Genomic DNA, 12,631 nt, shown 5'->3' with positions numbered 1-12,631 from the left:
AAGAAGGGTGGGTGTATGGACCAAACCTGCGTCAGTGTCATAATAATCGGCTTTGGAGGTGCGTGAATGTTTGCATGGCCCAGTGAGAGAGCCTAACCCAGGCGGCAGATTCACCTCACCTGGCCGGATTAATTTTTAAGCTTGTTTTTCTTTTCTTGCTGTTTCTCTCTCTCTGATTGGTCATTTTCTTTTTTGGTTACATAACATAAACTTACTTCTTAGTTAGAGCTTTTGTGTGTTCAAGCTCCAATTTGGGATGACGTAAATAGGAACTGGTAAATGAACTGGTTCCGAGTCACACCCATTCATACAAGCACTTTTGTCCATGCTTACTAACATTTTCACACATTCACATTGCGACTAGTTGCGTAGTGCCGAACAAGACTGTCTGAGTTCTTTGTGTTCATACACTTATTCACTTCCCATTTAATAAATCAACATTAGTTTTGTAGCAACAACTTTCCGGTGTTCTTCTATAAGGATGTAAGGATATATACACAACACACACTGATAAAGTGATTCTGCCTGTTCAGTGCTGTGAAGATTTTGGGTTACAGCTTTCTCCAGAGGTGCTTAAACAACATGAGTGAGTTACTAAAGTCATTTGTCACAAGAAACCTGGCAAAGGAAAAAGTGAATAGAAACATCTTTTGAGAAAGATAACAGTTATAACATTTTTTAAATTGTGGTTTGAAGGTTAAAACTTGATATTAGGGTTAAAGTTAGTATTATGTTTTAGTTAAAATAGGTAAACTTGTAGGTAACAATCAAGGAAATGTCCATGAATGTCCTCACAAAGACAGCCAAACAAGCATGCCCAGGTGAGCTGGTAGCAGTCAGTGAAGGTTAGAAACAAATGACATCAGATTTAACACTACATTTACTCATCAGTAGTCAATGTGGGAAGTGAGAGGTGGATGGAATGAATGGTTTTGGATGTAGAGTAAGACCGAAAAATGGACTGACATACATATTTCTCAAATTATGAGAAAAAAGATACAAGAGGACATAAGCTAGCCACACATCCCTGAATATGTCCATTCCAGAGGCCTCAATGTAAGTAAATGAAAGCAATCGTTTCTGTGATGTTTCTTTGCTTTTGATCTTATGAGACCAAATCAAACAGTGGGGTACATGATGTATATTTTAAAACTTCTGAAAAAAGAATTCTAGAAATGAAGTGGCTTTGCTTTGATTTGAAAAATGTGACGCAGGATTCTTGGGATCAGATTTATCAATATTAGTGAATCCCTAATGCGAAAGGACAGAGAGAGGATGGAGGAATGGTTGGGGTGGGGGGAGGGTGATTAAAGAAGCAGGAAGGGTAGACACGAGAGATAGAGCAAGCCTGAAATTTAAAAAAAAAAAAGAAGAGATTGGGGGGACAGCATAGAGATCAAAATGACTGCGGAGACATGCAAGGCGGAAACGGAGAAGTGAGGTTTGCTAGAAGTAAGGAGTGAATGAACAGAAGGATGAAGGAAATGGGGCTATGAAGGAAGGAAGGACGAATGGCAGGCACCGGCAATTTTTCAAGAGACTTTTAAATGTTATTTTAATGAGGAATATTCCACTTCATGTGTCAGTACTGCAGTGACAAAAAACAGAAAATGCTCAAGTCGACCCACCAAGAGGGAACTTGGAGAGTGAGGGAGCGAGTTAAGAAGTGTTTCCAGAGGAGAACAATTAAAAGCCAAATATAATCTCCCTCTTGCCTATGGACAGCTTTTAATGTGAATATTGGAGCGCTGATGACGCAGAGAGGAGCTCTGCACCCAGGGGAAACCTCTCCCCCTCTCTGGTCCTGACTTTTGAAGCTTTCTGAGTGCAGACAAACAGAAGACACTGTGTGCATTCTAACAATGCTGTTTATCGTATTAAAGCTGACTCCTACTACTTGTTTTGAAATGAGGTTTTACCTGTTCACGCTCTTACCAAAACTTCTCGTTGGCACTTTCGATCACAACAGTAAATTGTAGGTGTGCTAAAGACACGTTAACTGGTACATTAAATAAACTGTAAGAAAAATTAGTGAACAGGTTTTGTGTGTGTTCTGAAATAAAAGGAAAGGTAAGCCTTTTTTCAGACGTGAAGCTGAGTAAATGTACACCTGTATTTCATTGCAACACATCTTGAAGGACCAGGATACTTACGAAGAAGAATACTTGACCCTGTAAAGCCAGAACTATTAAATATTTGCTAGAAAATTAATTTCTTTTTAAACTGGAGTGCTTATTGCCAATTTTTGAAAGAAGAAATAAAATATTATGGTTTAATTTGTATAATTTTTGCTACATCTGACATTTTTGTGGTGTATGTACTGTATAAGAAAGATGTACATAGTCACTGTGAAGTCCAGTTTAGCATTTCACATGTGTCCTGCAAGGTCACTGGCCATTCTGTAGCAACCTGTCTATCATAAGTTGGGGCCCACTCTAACTAATAATACCACTTTATCCTCCTTTTTTATTCTTTTGGTGACTATTATTTACAATATGAACATCATATTATAGTAAATAAAACATGAAACTTGTAACTGACTCATCAGGAATGTGTTTGTTGACGTCATAGAACAAAATGAGCTGTCATTTCCTGATAAACTGTACAGACTTCTTTTTGCTCCCAGAGAGGTTGCCCCCTGCTGGGCATTAAACAGAATGCATTGTCTACAGACATCTTCAATATACAGTCTATGAAAGTCTATTTGCATTAGGTTGCATTAGTTGATTTGTACATGTCACAGTAGCATGAGCATGAACATTGCGTTCATGCTCATGCTACTGTGACTCAGTGTTTCCTAGCAGAAAAACTGAAGTGTAATGAAATGATCGTTGTTATACGTCCATATCTTTAAAAACGTGGCTTCATACTCACATTTTTTCTTCTCTTATGTATTACAGTGATCTAAATCAGGTATTACATCACTGCACTTTTTTCTGACTGGCATTATAGCATCTTATTATGCACCTTGTTATGAGCCAGTACCCTGGTTAGGCTGTCTCTACAGTTGTAAAGATGTTTTGCTGTTTCCTGTAGCTACAAAGCAACTAAAAATCTTGTTGCCTACATATGGCTGAATGTTATTAAGAAAAACAGTAATTTTTGCCTCTTGTCGAGCTGTTTGGGCACACTTGTTGTAATATTATGGTTGTGCTGCTGTGCACTTTATTCGTCATTAAAGCAGATGGGACGGGACTAAACACTGTTTTTCCATTTCTTAGTGAGATCATGATTTGAGTGAGGATACTCTAAACTGAAAACACATGGACACAAGCAGTGACCAAGGCTTAAAAAAAATAATTCAGCACACATTTTGGCATGTGATTGCAGTAGTTAATGCAGATAATAAAAGCTTTTGTACAATTTCAGGTATTTGTTTCAGAAACTTCTGTACTATTTTGTATCCACAGCTTTCAGATATTTCAGTTATTATCACACAGCTTCTAGATACACGTCAGAATCTCTTGATCCAGACATAAAAAAGTGCCAGTGCTTGAAGTACACTGCAATCCAGTGTCGCTGCCAGTCAAAGCCTTTTTGTGTCTACATTTGGCTATCAAAGCTTGCCTTATTTCTTGTGAAAAATATTAGTATAAATGTTGTGAAACTCTCCCGGCAGAGGCCTCCTGGAGACACTGAGAAGACTTTCTACACCGGTGGATGACACAGCACCGTGGGCTGTGTAAAGGTGCACAACAAACTAAAAATACCATGCAGGTTAAATAAAACCCTGTAGATTGTTAGGTTGCTAGAATATGTGTGATGTTCATGCAAAAACATATTTCAAAAATAATTTGCAACATAATTGGTTGCATGTGTAAGACAGTGTGAGTCAAAGGTGCCGGGCCTGGAAGCTCTGCTCATAGATAATGCAATTGCAAGTTCTATATAAAAAAAGTCCTACCATATAAATATATAGTGAGCTGATTCTGTCCCCTTGTAGTAACATGAATGAGCTGTGACACACACTGAGTGACTGCGGAGGCAGTTTGATAGACAGCAGCAGCAGCAACATAGAAGTAATTCCTGGTCAGGTAAGCTAGTATGCAGGGCTGAATGGACTCTCCAGAGACTCCACTGAGCAGAGTAAGGGGACAGATGGGATTCATTTATCATATATCCCCATCGGTGGGACTTTTTTTTTTTTGTCCTTTTTACCCCCACTGTGTTACGCTCCCACGGGAACCTCGTCCCATCCGCCTCCTGGTCTTTATTTTTCTCTGACATCAGCAGCAGCGTGAGATGATCAAGGCTGATAAAGATGATGACGATGATCATAAGTTTGCAAAAAGAGAAGGTGTGTGCACATCGAGAGCTATATTTAGATCAACAGTGTCTGAATTATAGCTCCTAAAAACGTTTTATTATTGGAATGAAAAGAGGAAGAGGTCTGACTCAGTTCTGTGGTCCACACAACAAAACGCATATACAGAACGTGTATTCAAAATAGGTGAATGAAATTTCGCTCTCACAAAAGAAAATCTAACTATTAATTATTTTTCTGAAAGAGGAAAAAGAGAAGCAGCATTTATATTTAGTACAAGGCAGACATTTATAAAAGAGCTTTAAAAATCGCTGATGAAGCTGACCTTCTGTAGTCCATTAAAACATTTTAGAGCTTTAATTCAAAGACATCACTTTTGCCCCCCTTTAAAGAGATAATCCACCTATTTTCCCAATCAGGGTTCGAGGAGTACTACACAGCTGTTTGAAAACAACTGTAATATGTCTTTTTACAAACTGTGGATTGTAATTTATTAAATATACATGACAAGTAATGCTGAATAAAAGATATCATATGTTGCATCAAGGACAATTCTGTTTTACCAATCTTTGCAATTTCCTTAACCAAATTCTAGTATAGCCGCTTTGAATTAATATTTTCCAAATTAATGTACTTAAAAATCTTTGCACATGTCTCACTTTACAACATCTTAAATATCTACCGTTGCATTACTTTACAAGTAACCCGATTGAGCTAAGGGGAATAAATGGGTGGAAAGAAATGGAAAGATGCACGCAGACCTCACTCATTGCACGATGTGAGTTTGCGTAACGAACCCCTATCCAGCTGTGGGAAAAATACTCTCACTAAGCAGCACTAATCCAAGCTTTCGGCTGCGAGCTCTCTCTGAGCAGATCGCTCCCGCAGCTGCAGCACATGCTCTGCTGGATGCTCGAGATGAGTGAGGTAAGGCTACGGGACCCCCTTATTTAAGATCAGACGCGAAGCATGCAGAGAACTCTCACAGCTTAACATCTACATACATCCACATCACCTAAGATCATTAATCTAAAGCTCTAAAAAGTCAGGACGTGCGCCGTCCTGTTACGCACAGAGTCTCCAATCCCCAAATTACTCAAAATTCTCCCAAATGCAATGCTCAAGTTTTTACAGTGTTCGCGCACACAAGTTGCGACATAGTCACTTAAATTTCAGTACTCACTCAGAAGTAGAGCAACAGGCAAGAAGAGCAAGCACGCAGAGTTCACCAGAGATGTCATGCTGACCCCACAGTTCGTCCTCCGACCTCACAAGTTTCAAGTTTGCACCGGAAATTCCAAAGTTTTCCTTTTTTATCTTTTAGTTTTTCAAAGAAAAGAAGAGTCCCGATGTCGCTCCCCCGCTGCCGGTCAAAGTGTTCTCCTCCCGTCCTCGTTGCAGCTCTGTACTCCAGCGAGCATCCACGGCGCGCTCATCCGCTGCGCTGAAGGGGAGGGCGCGTCCGTGTAAAAGAGGGGGAGGAGGAGGAAGGTCTACAGCAGAGTCCCCGATGAGGTGCAAGGATGCTCTGAATTATCAGCGCAAGGCGTTTAAAACGACCAAGGAACCGACTACCAACTTCTTTCTATACACTTTACTTCAGTGGTTTCCAACATAGGGGGCTGGAGCTCTCTAGGAGGCCAGGAGACAAATGTGAAGGGCCAAGATTAGTGAAGGAGGGAAAGAAAGTTTAAATTCCTGGTTTGGTGTGTTTCTTTAGACAGATTATCTGCTTAAAGTTCTTTAAATTGAAAGAAAAAAGAAGTGTCACTGCAATATTAAAGCCAGTGATCATTAATCTGAAAAACGTCCCAGCAATCGATGTGATATATTATTACTGTTATTATTAGACAGTTGTAGGTTGGTTCCCAGCCAAAGGGGGGTTGTATCCTCAGAAGCTGAGGAACTGTGAGATGATTAATGATTTCCAACTCTTTACTTTGTAAAGTAATGCACAATTTTGTCTTCATGAGGCTCAGTAATTTAACAGAACAATCTAGTAAGGGAAGGATGTTTGTTCTAGTGCAGAGGTGGGCAACTCCAGGGCCGGAGTCCTGCAGGTTTTAGATCTCACCCTGGGTCAACACACCTGAATCAAATGACTAGTTCATCACCAGGCCTTTGGATAACTACTGAATCAGCTGTGTTGGATCAAGGACACATCTAAAACCTGCAGGACACCGTCCCTCGAGGCCTGGAGTTGCCCACCTCTGTTCTAGCGGTACCTCAAAAACTCACGGAAAACAGTCACATGTTTTTGTACAGGTTTATGAGCCAAAACCCATGAAGTCTTTTATCCCAGTTTATTTTTTTTCCTACTAAACTTTCACATTAAAGTGACAAAAAACTGAAACATCCTCATTTAAAACCCCCCAACAGTAATTTAATGGTTGCTGCTAACTTTTGTTGGAGGTCCATCACTATATATCTGCTATAGGAAGTAGCCTGACCTTCCCACAGACACACCAAGACACCTGAATTTGAACACGTTTTGTTTTTTTTTTTATTCCAAAATGTTTGGGGTAAAACAAACCGTAAAAGATACAACATAATTAACCAAGGAGAGGGAAATGAACACAATGGAAAGAGGAAAAAAAACCACATGAACTTCTGTTCTGTTTCTCATGCAGAGCTCCCAGTGAACTGCTAAGTAGTCAAATTTCTTTCTTCTTCAAACACTGAAATGAGAGTTCAAATGTCCGTACTGATCACCTGCCTCCAGACAAATGTTTGCAAAGAAAACATACAGCTTCTCCTCCGCTGTGGTGCCTGAGCCTTCCCACATATTTCAGTGACATAAATTATTGTAAAACTTACATGGATAAGGTAGGTGTGTGTGTGTGTGTGTGTGTGTGTGTGTGTGTGTGTGTGTGGGGCAGGGTGTAATGCCTTAACATTACAAGTTATCCAAAACGGGTAAAATTACAGTAAGGCACTTTGCTAGACAAACCCAACAGATTCTGAACAAACGCTTGAAATAAACTGAACTTTTATTTTACAATCAGCAATTCAGTGCAGCCACCCGTCATGAAACAATGAGGTGTGTGAATGGGATCTACACAAAATATCATACACTTTTAACTCAGTGTAAATGTGAACAAACGGTGCGCTTACAATCTAAAGGCAGGCTTTTCATTGATACTGAAAGAGCAGGAATGACTTCTGGATTCAAAACCTAAATTTCAAGCGGGATGAATGTCCACGTGCTGCCTCCTAGAGCCTAAGAGAAGTCACTGCACATTGAGTTTACAAGCAATATTTGCAATTGCCAGGTAAAACAACAGGATCTGTAACATTTAATGTTTACCAAGGTTCCTTTTTTTCCCAATTATTAAGCTACTTTTAAGTTTTAACGCAAGTATACATGGCTTACAAATACTAAATGTTTATATAAAAAAGGGAAGAAAAAACATGGGGAGAAGTCTGAGGACAGAGCTGTACATGTGGACGGCTGCCGGCTTCAATATTGAGCTCCAAACACTTCAGGTTTTGAAGGGGAATTCTTTACAGCCTGGAAGACCTCTGCAAACATTTCTTACACTCAATGTATCCTTCAGAAAATCCTCTTTAGAGTGATTTCTAAAACCAAAGCAGGTGAAAAAGTCATGAGCAAATTGCATTATTGTCTATCAAAAAGGTTTATAGTGTCGATTCTCTTCAAAGATCTAGTCTGGCAAGGGCCAAACAAATAGGAGACCTATTTCTTAATAGGTTGGAGACCTATTAAGAAATAGCTCAGAGGAAATATGCCACCAACGAAGAAAAAGAAAATTGGCTTTGGGTGGTACATATTCTTTTGGTTGCCAGGATTAGCTTCAAAAAGAAAAAAAGAAAAGAAAGAAAAAGCAAAGAAAAACTGAACTAAGGGAGGATAATCCTACAACTACCAAATTCCAGGCTTTAGCAGAAGGATGCTGGTCTGTGTTGAAGAAAGTAACAATGTGTACAAGCCTGCTGTTTGCTCTTAAGGCCGAAATAGAAGGCGACATTTTGAGGCAAAGCATGTTTTCTTTCTGTTGCTCAGAAGTAGCCCCCTGCATCAAAACTTGTTCAGCATCCCAAAACATGCCTGGCAGGTAGCTTAGAGGAAACAGCACAACAAAAGGAACAGCCCCGTCTGGCCTCACACGGACCACTCGGCTGGACATTCTTCAAGTCTTACGCATGTCTGGATGATGTAAAATCAAACAGTGTCAGGTTGTTTGTATGTTTTTTTCTCATTCTTGTTTTTTCAGTTGTTGTTAAGGGGGATGAAAGAATCTCAGCGCTCTCTTGCTGTCATGGCTGAGACAGTCTTGATGGAAGAGACGACCACCAGGTCTCTTGGGTCAATAAAGCAGCTGTAACAAAGGTCTGGATGTAGCTACAGTGAACTTAAGAGTCTCTGAACATAAATCAACAGTAAGCTTTCACCCCAGACCATTATTGTCTTGAAGAAAACAACAAAAAGAAAAAAGAACCAAAAAACTGAGAAACAAAAAACTGTCCATTTCTTGACTTGACACTTCACTGGTGCAGAAAAGGGGGAAGGAGGAGAAATGAAACAAGGAGAGACGCATCCTGATCAGGATCCAAGAAACTGGAAAAGCCGTCCTTGGTGCTTTCTCCTCTGAAACACCACGGGGGGGAAAAAACAAACAAACAAACAAACAAACAAACAAACAAAAAAACGGTGGACATATGATCGGTATCAAGAGGAAAACCACTCTTTGGCAGCAGCCTTTAAACCGACAACTAGTGGTTGACGAGTCCCTGTAGCATCATCATCAGGCGCCGCGCCCTCTTGCTGAGCGGGCTGTGGGGGTCCTGCTGCAGGAAGGCAAAGAGCTTTGGTCTGACCTGGGCCAGCACGGACGACATGTGGTCTCTGGTCAGGGGGTCGCTGTGGTCCAGATTCATTACCGCATCCTCCAGGTAGCTAAAGAGGAGGGAAAGAGAAAGAGGTCAGATAACAATGAACACCTACAGAGGCAATGGCAGGCTCAAGGAAAAGAAAGCGTTTGTGGTCACTTGGTGGAAAAAATGGGAAAATTAAAAGGTTTGCATATAAAACCTGAAACTCCATTCCATCAGCAGTAAGTTATTAACATATAAAAGCACCAGAAGGACAATTCGCACAAATGACAATTTTGGGGCTTTTGAGTAGGGATGCCAAAATCAGTTAACATTGCGGTTCACATACAGCCAACCTTGATGTTAAGTGGGCCAGACAAGTGAAAATGCATTTTCTGACAGCGTAAAACATGTTTAACTGCACATTTAATCCCTGAGATATCTTAATATAAGATAAAGTAGTACAATTTATATGGCACATCTGAGTTTTTCTACATGATTAATGGGTAAAATTACAGAGGGTTCTGGTAGCTCACTACCCAGATTGTCCCATATTTATAAAACAGTTTTTGTTGATTGTTGTTGTTTTTAAAACTGAAATTTCTATAGTAGACACTAAAGTAATGACAGTAAAACTTTTCTGTCATTTAATTGTCATCTATTACTTATTTAATTTGGTGTAGTATGCATGGCCGTGGGAGAGGTCTTTAGTAGCACAAAAAGCTACAAAACGTGTAAAAACAAAAAAAAAATACTGTTAAAAGTCGAAAAAATGTATGCACTCTTTCACATTTTGTAAAGCTGTCCAGTGGGCCAGATTGGAGTCTTTAATGGGCCATTTCTGGCCCCCGGGCCTTATGTCTGACACCCCTGCTTCAGAGGGAGAGCAAGCCGAGTTCTGATTTTGCTTTCAAAGTTTGAATGTCAAGCCTATGAACATTGTGCTTTCATCAAACTGCCCAGCAGAAATCAGCCTTACCTGCCTCCTGTCCTCTCGCCCGGGATGCACTACACTTAACTCCTGAATTAATTGTAAGAGTCAGACATCTGGTGGTGAGAGTGTCCAGCTGTACAGTGGAAATGACCATTCATCACCGTGTCCGGACTGCTACCTGATCCCAGTCTAACATTAGAGCTGTTCCCATGTCGCCAGCTGGTCTCCTGCCAGAGCCCCACAACACACACTGCAGGTCTATCAAATCCCCCTCAGCACTGCCAGCGCACTGTTTAAAGGGGCTTTTAATGTCACTGCACATACCAGCACAGATACCGAATGTCTCTCTGAAAGTTAATGTCTTGCTGATGTTAATTTGGCTGTAACTGCATTTTGTCAAACACCTCAAAAACACATATTTAATTGTTTTTCACGCTGCCTCAATTGTTCTCGCATCCATTTGTGCAACAGTGTGTACTTCACAGCTAGCTAATGATGCAGCTAAGAGCACAGATTTTGTGGATAATGACACCCTCTGTAGTCCCAACAATCCTAGCTGTGCTTTGGGAATCTTTTATGAGCTTCTTCTGAAATACTTCTAATCACAAGTCCTGAAAACGAAGCCTGAAGACAGCTCTGTGGTATCTTTACCCAGATGTGAACTACGATTTACTGCGCACATACCGTGTACTTAACAGTCTGATTTATTTTTGCTCATGAGTGAAAACTTTCCTTCATAATTAAAGTTACCCATTAAAGGTAAGAAACAAAGGTGTTAACTGCTTATAATCTAGCTTTTTTTTTTTTAATTTAAAATAAAACCCAGAGCTATGATTTTCTCAGTCTTAATAAGGTTTCTATAGTGCACTCTTTTCTGCAGATGGCACACAAAGGTCCACATTAGCAGCTGTAGTGTAAACTGAGAAACAAACAAATGATGTGGACACAGCGCGATGCTGTAAAGGGACTCAGAGACAAAGAGGTTTTCAGGGAGAAATGGGTATGAGAGGACAAGCTCTTCTCAGAAGAGAGGGGAACAGTGAGAGTGTTTTCTGATGTCGGGCTGTCCATGAATATTCTAAATGATAAAAATCACAAAGGGGAAAAAAAAATCAGCTATTTGACTGTAAAAACTATCATTCAGTTGCGAAGAGGGGAAAAAAGCAGCACTGCTGGGTCCTGTCTTGCTCTGAGCTGCACCAAAAGCTGAGTTTCTACCAAAAAAAAAAAGTTGCCAGGGGCATTGAAAGAGGATAATCCACCTCTGATACTTTATGCTGTGTGGCACAGCGGGGAAGGCTGCGTCTCTCTCACTGCTTCAGACAAGATACAATACTGCGTGTACAGGGAGAGAGCTGAAGGATTTATCCTACTAAATTTGCAGAATATACAGATATCAGGTGAAAAAGTGAAAGTAAAGTCTGTTAAGTCTTAATAGAATATAATATATATTCTATTCTTAACCTAATTGATTCACTAATTTTGTGATGTACAAATATCCAAACCTTTGCCTATAGAAGCAGTTGCTGAATGAGATTTTTGGTCATATTTGACTTTCATCTTCTTATATGAGAAACTGAAACAAGAAAAATCAAAAAGAGGACCAAAAAAAAAGTACAAAACTGAACTACATGGGGGGGAAAAAAGATACAAGGACGCAGCAAGAACAGAACAATAGAGTGCATCCAAAAACTGCGATGCTATTCATGGGATCATCGGCGTTCCCAGGATAGCCATGCAGCAGGGCTACAGACGGAGCCGGGTGATGGGGTCAGCACTTTAGCACCATTTAGCATGTGGGAGATGGGGAGTAATGAACATACAAAACAGATTAGATGGGCAGCAAAAGTTTAGACAAAGACGAGCTTTATTACTGACTGAGGGGAGCATAAGAGCCGGCGTGTGTGGGAGAGAAGACATCACATGCAATTCAAAAGTTATAATTAAGACGTTATGTGATGACATAAACCTGCACAGTTCACGGGTTTTTGATTAAAATCTATGGCGTTTTCCAAAATTACAAGTTATGCCTGCTGTATCACAGGACAGGTCTTACATCAAACTACAATGGTGTGAGACAATAATGAAATTATGATATCCTGCAATGAAGAGTAAGAGTGCTCAAACTGTGCATTGTCTTTAAAGTGGAGACAGTAAATGGATTTTTAGTATTCAAACATCACAGGATTTTTTATTCACTTTTATTTAGTGAATGTCTCCTTTTAGTTAAACTTCAGGCTACTTAATGCTTATTCAGAATTTAGACTTAGCATTCCAAAACTGGAGCTACCTCCACACAGCAAGGCCAAGTATAAATTTTATAACTGATAACTTAAAAAGAAGGGGTAGGATTAAATAAGTGTTTCCTTGTTCTCACTCCTTTTGGATATGTAAACTAAATCAGATTCAGTGGAGCACTGTAGTGTATTTTGCTTTATTTTTATATGCTTTACTATTTTTCCCTAAATGATTATGTATATTATGTACTTGATCAAAATAAATAGGAAAAACAAAGATTTTTTTTAAAGGTTTTCAGCACTACAGATGATGGAAAAATGCAAGAATAGTAAAACTATATTTAAAAGTGCAAATAATGGCAC

At 39.8% G+C, this 12,631-nt stretch overlaps 2 protein-coding genes across 2 annotated transcripts in view; both read right to left on the bottom strand.

Annotated features, from left to right (window-relative positions):
* The window catches only part of nrn1la (neuritin 1-like a), a 101,126-nt gene extending 95,447 nt beyond the window's left edge, over positions 1 to 5,679 (bottom strand). Inside the window, exon 1 of the mRNA XM_085164687.1 lies at positions 5,448 to 5,679. Coding sequence (XP_085020813.1) covers positions 5,448 to 5,505 — 58 coding nt within the window. The 5' untranslated portion in view covers positions 5,506 to 5,679. The remainder of the gene's footprint in view (positions 1 to 5,447) is intronic.
* Positions 5,680 to 6,743: 1,064 nt separating this feature from the next.
* edc4 (enhancer of mRNA decapping 4) overlaps positions 6,744 to 12,631 on the bottom strand; it is a 29,180-nt gene continuing 23,292 nt past the window's right edge. Inside the window, exon 30 of the mRNA XM_085164681.1 lies at positions 6,744 to 9,182. Within this exon, the coding sequence (XP_085020807.1) occupies positions 8,999 to 9,182 (184 nt within the window). The 3' untranslated portion in view covers positions 6,744 to 8,998. The remainder of the gene's footprint in view (positions 9,183 to 12,631) is intronic.

Source organism: Neolamprologus multifasciatus, chromosome 7 (genome assembly GCF_963576455.1).
Source record: "Neolamprologus multifasciatus chromosome 7, fNeoMul1.2, whole genome shotgun sequence".
Taxonomy (NCBI): Eukaryota; Metazoa; Chordata; class Actinopteri; order Cichliformes; family Cichlidae; genus Neolamprologus; species Neolamprologus multifasciatus.
The sequence above is the reverse complement of the archived record's forward strand: the minus strand, read 5'-3'. Positions and strand labels throughout refer to the sequence as shown.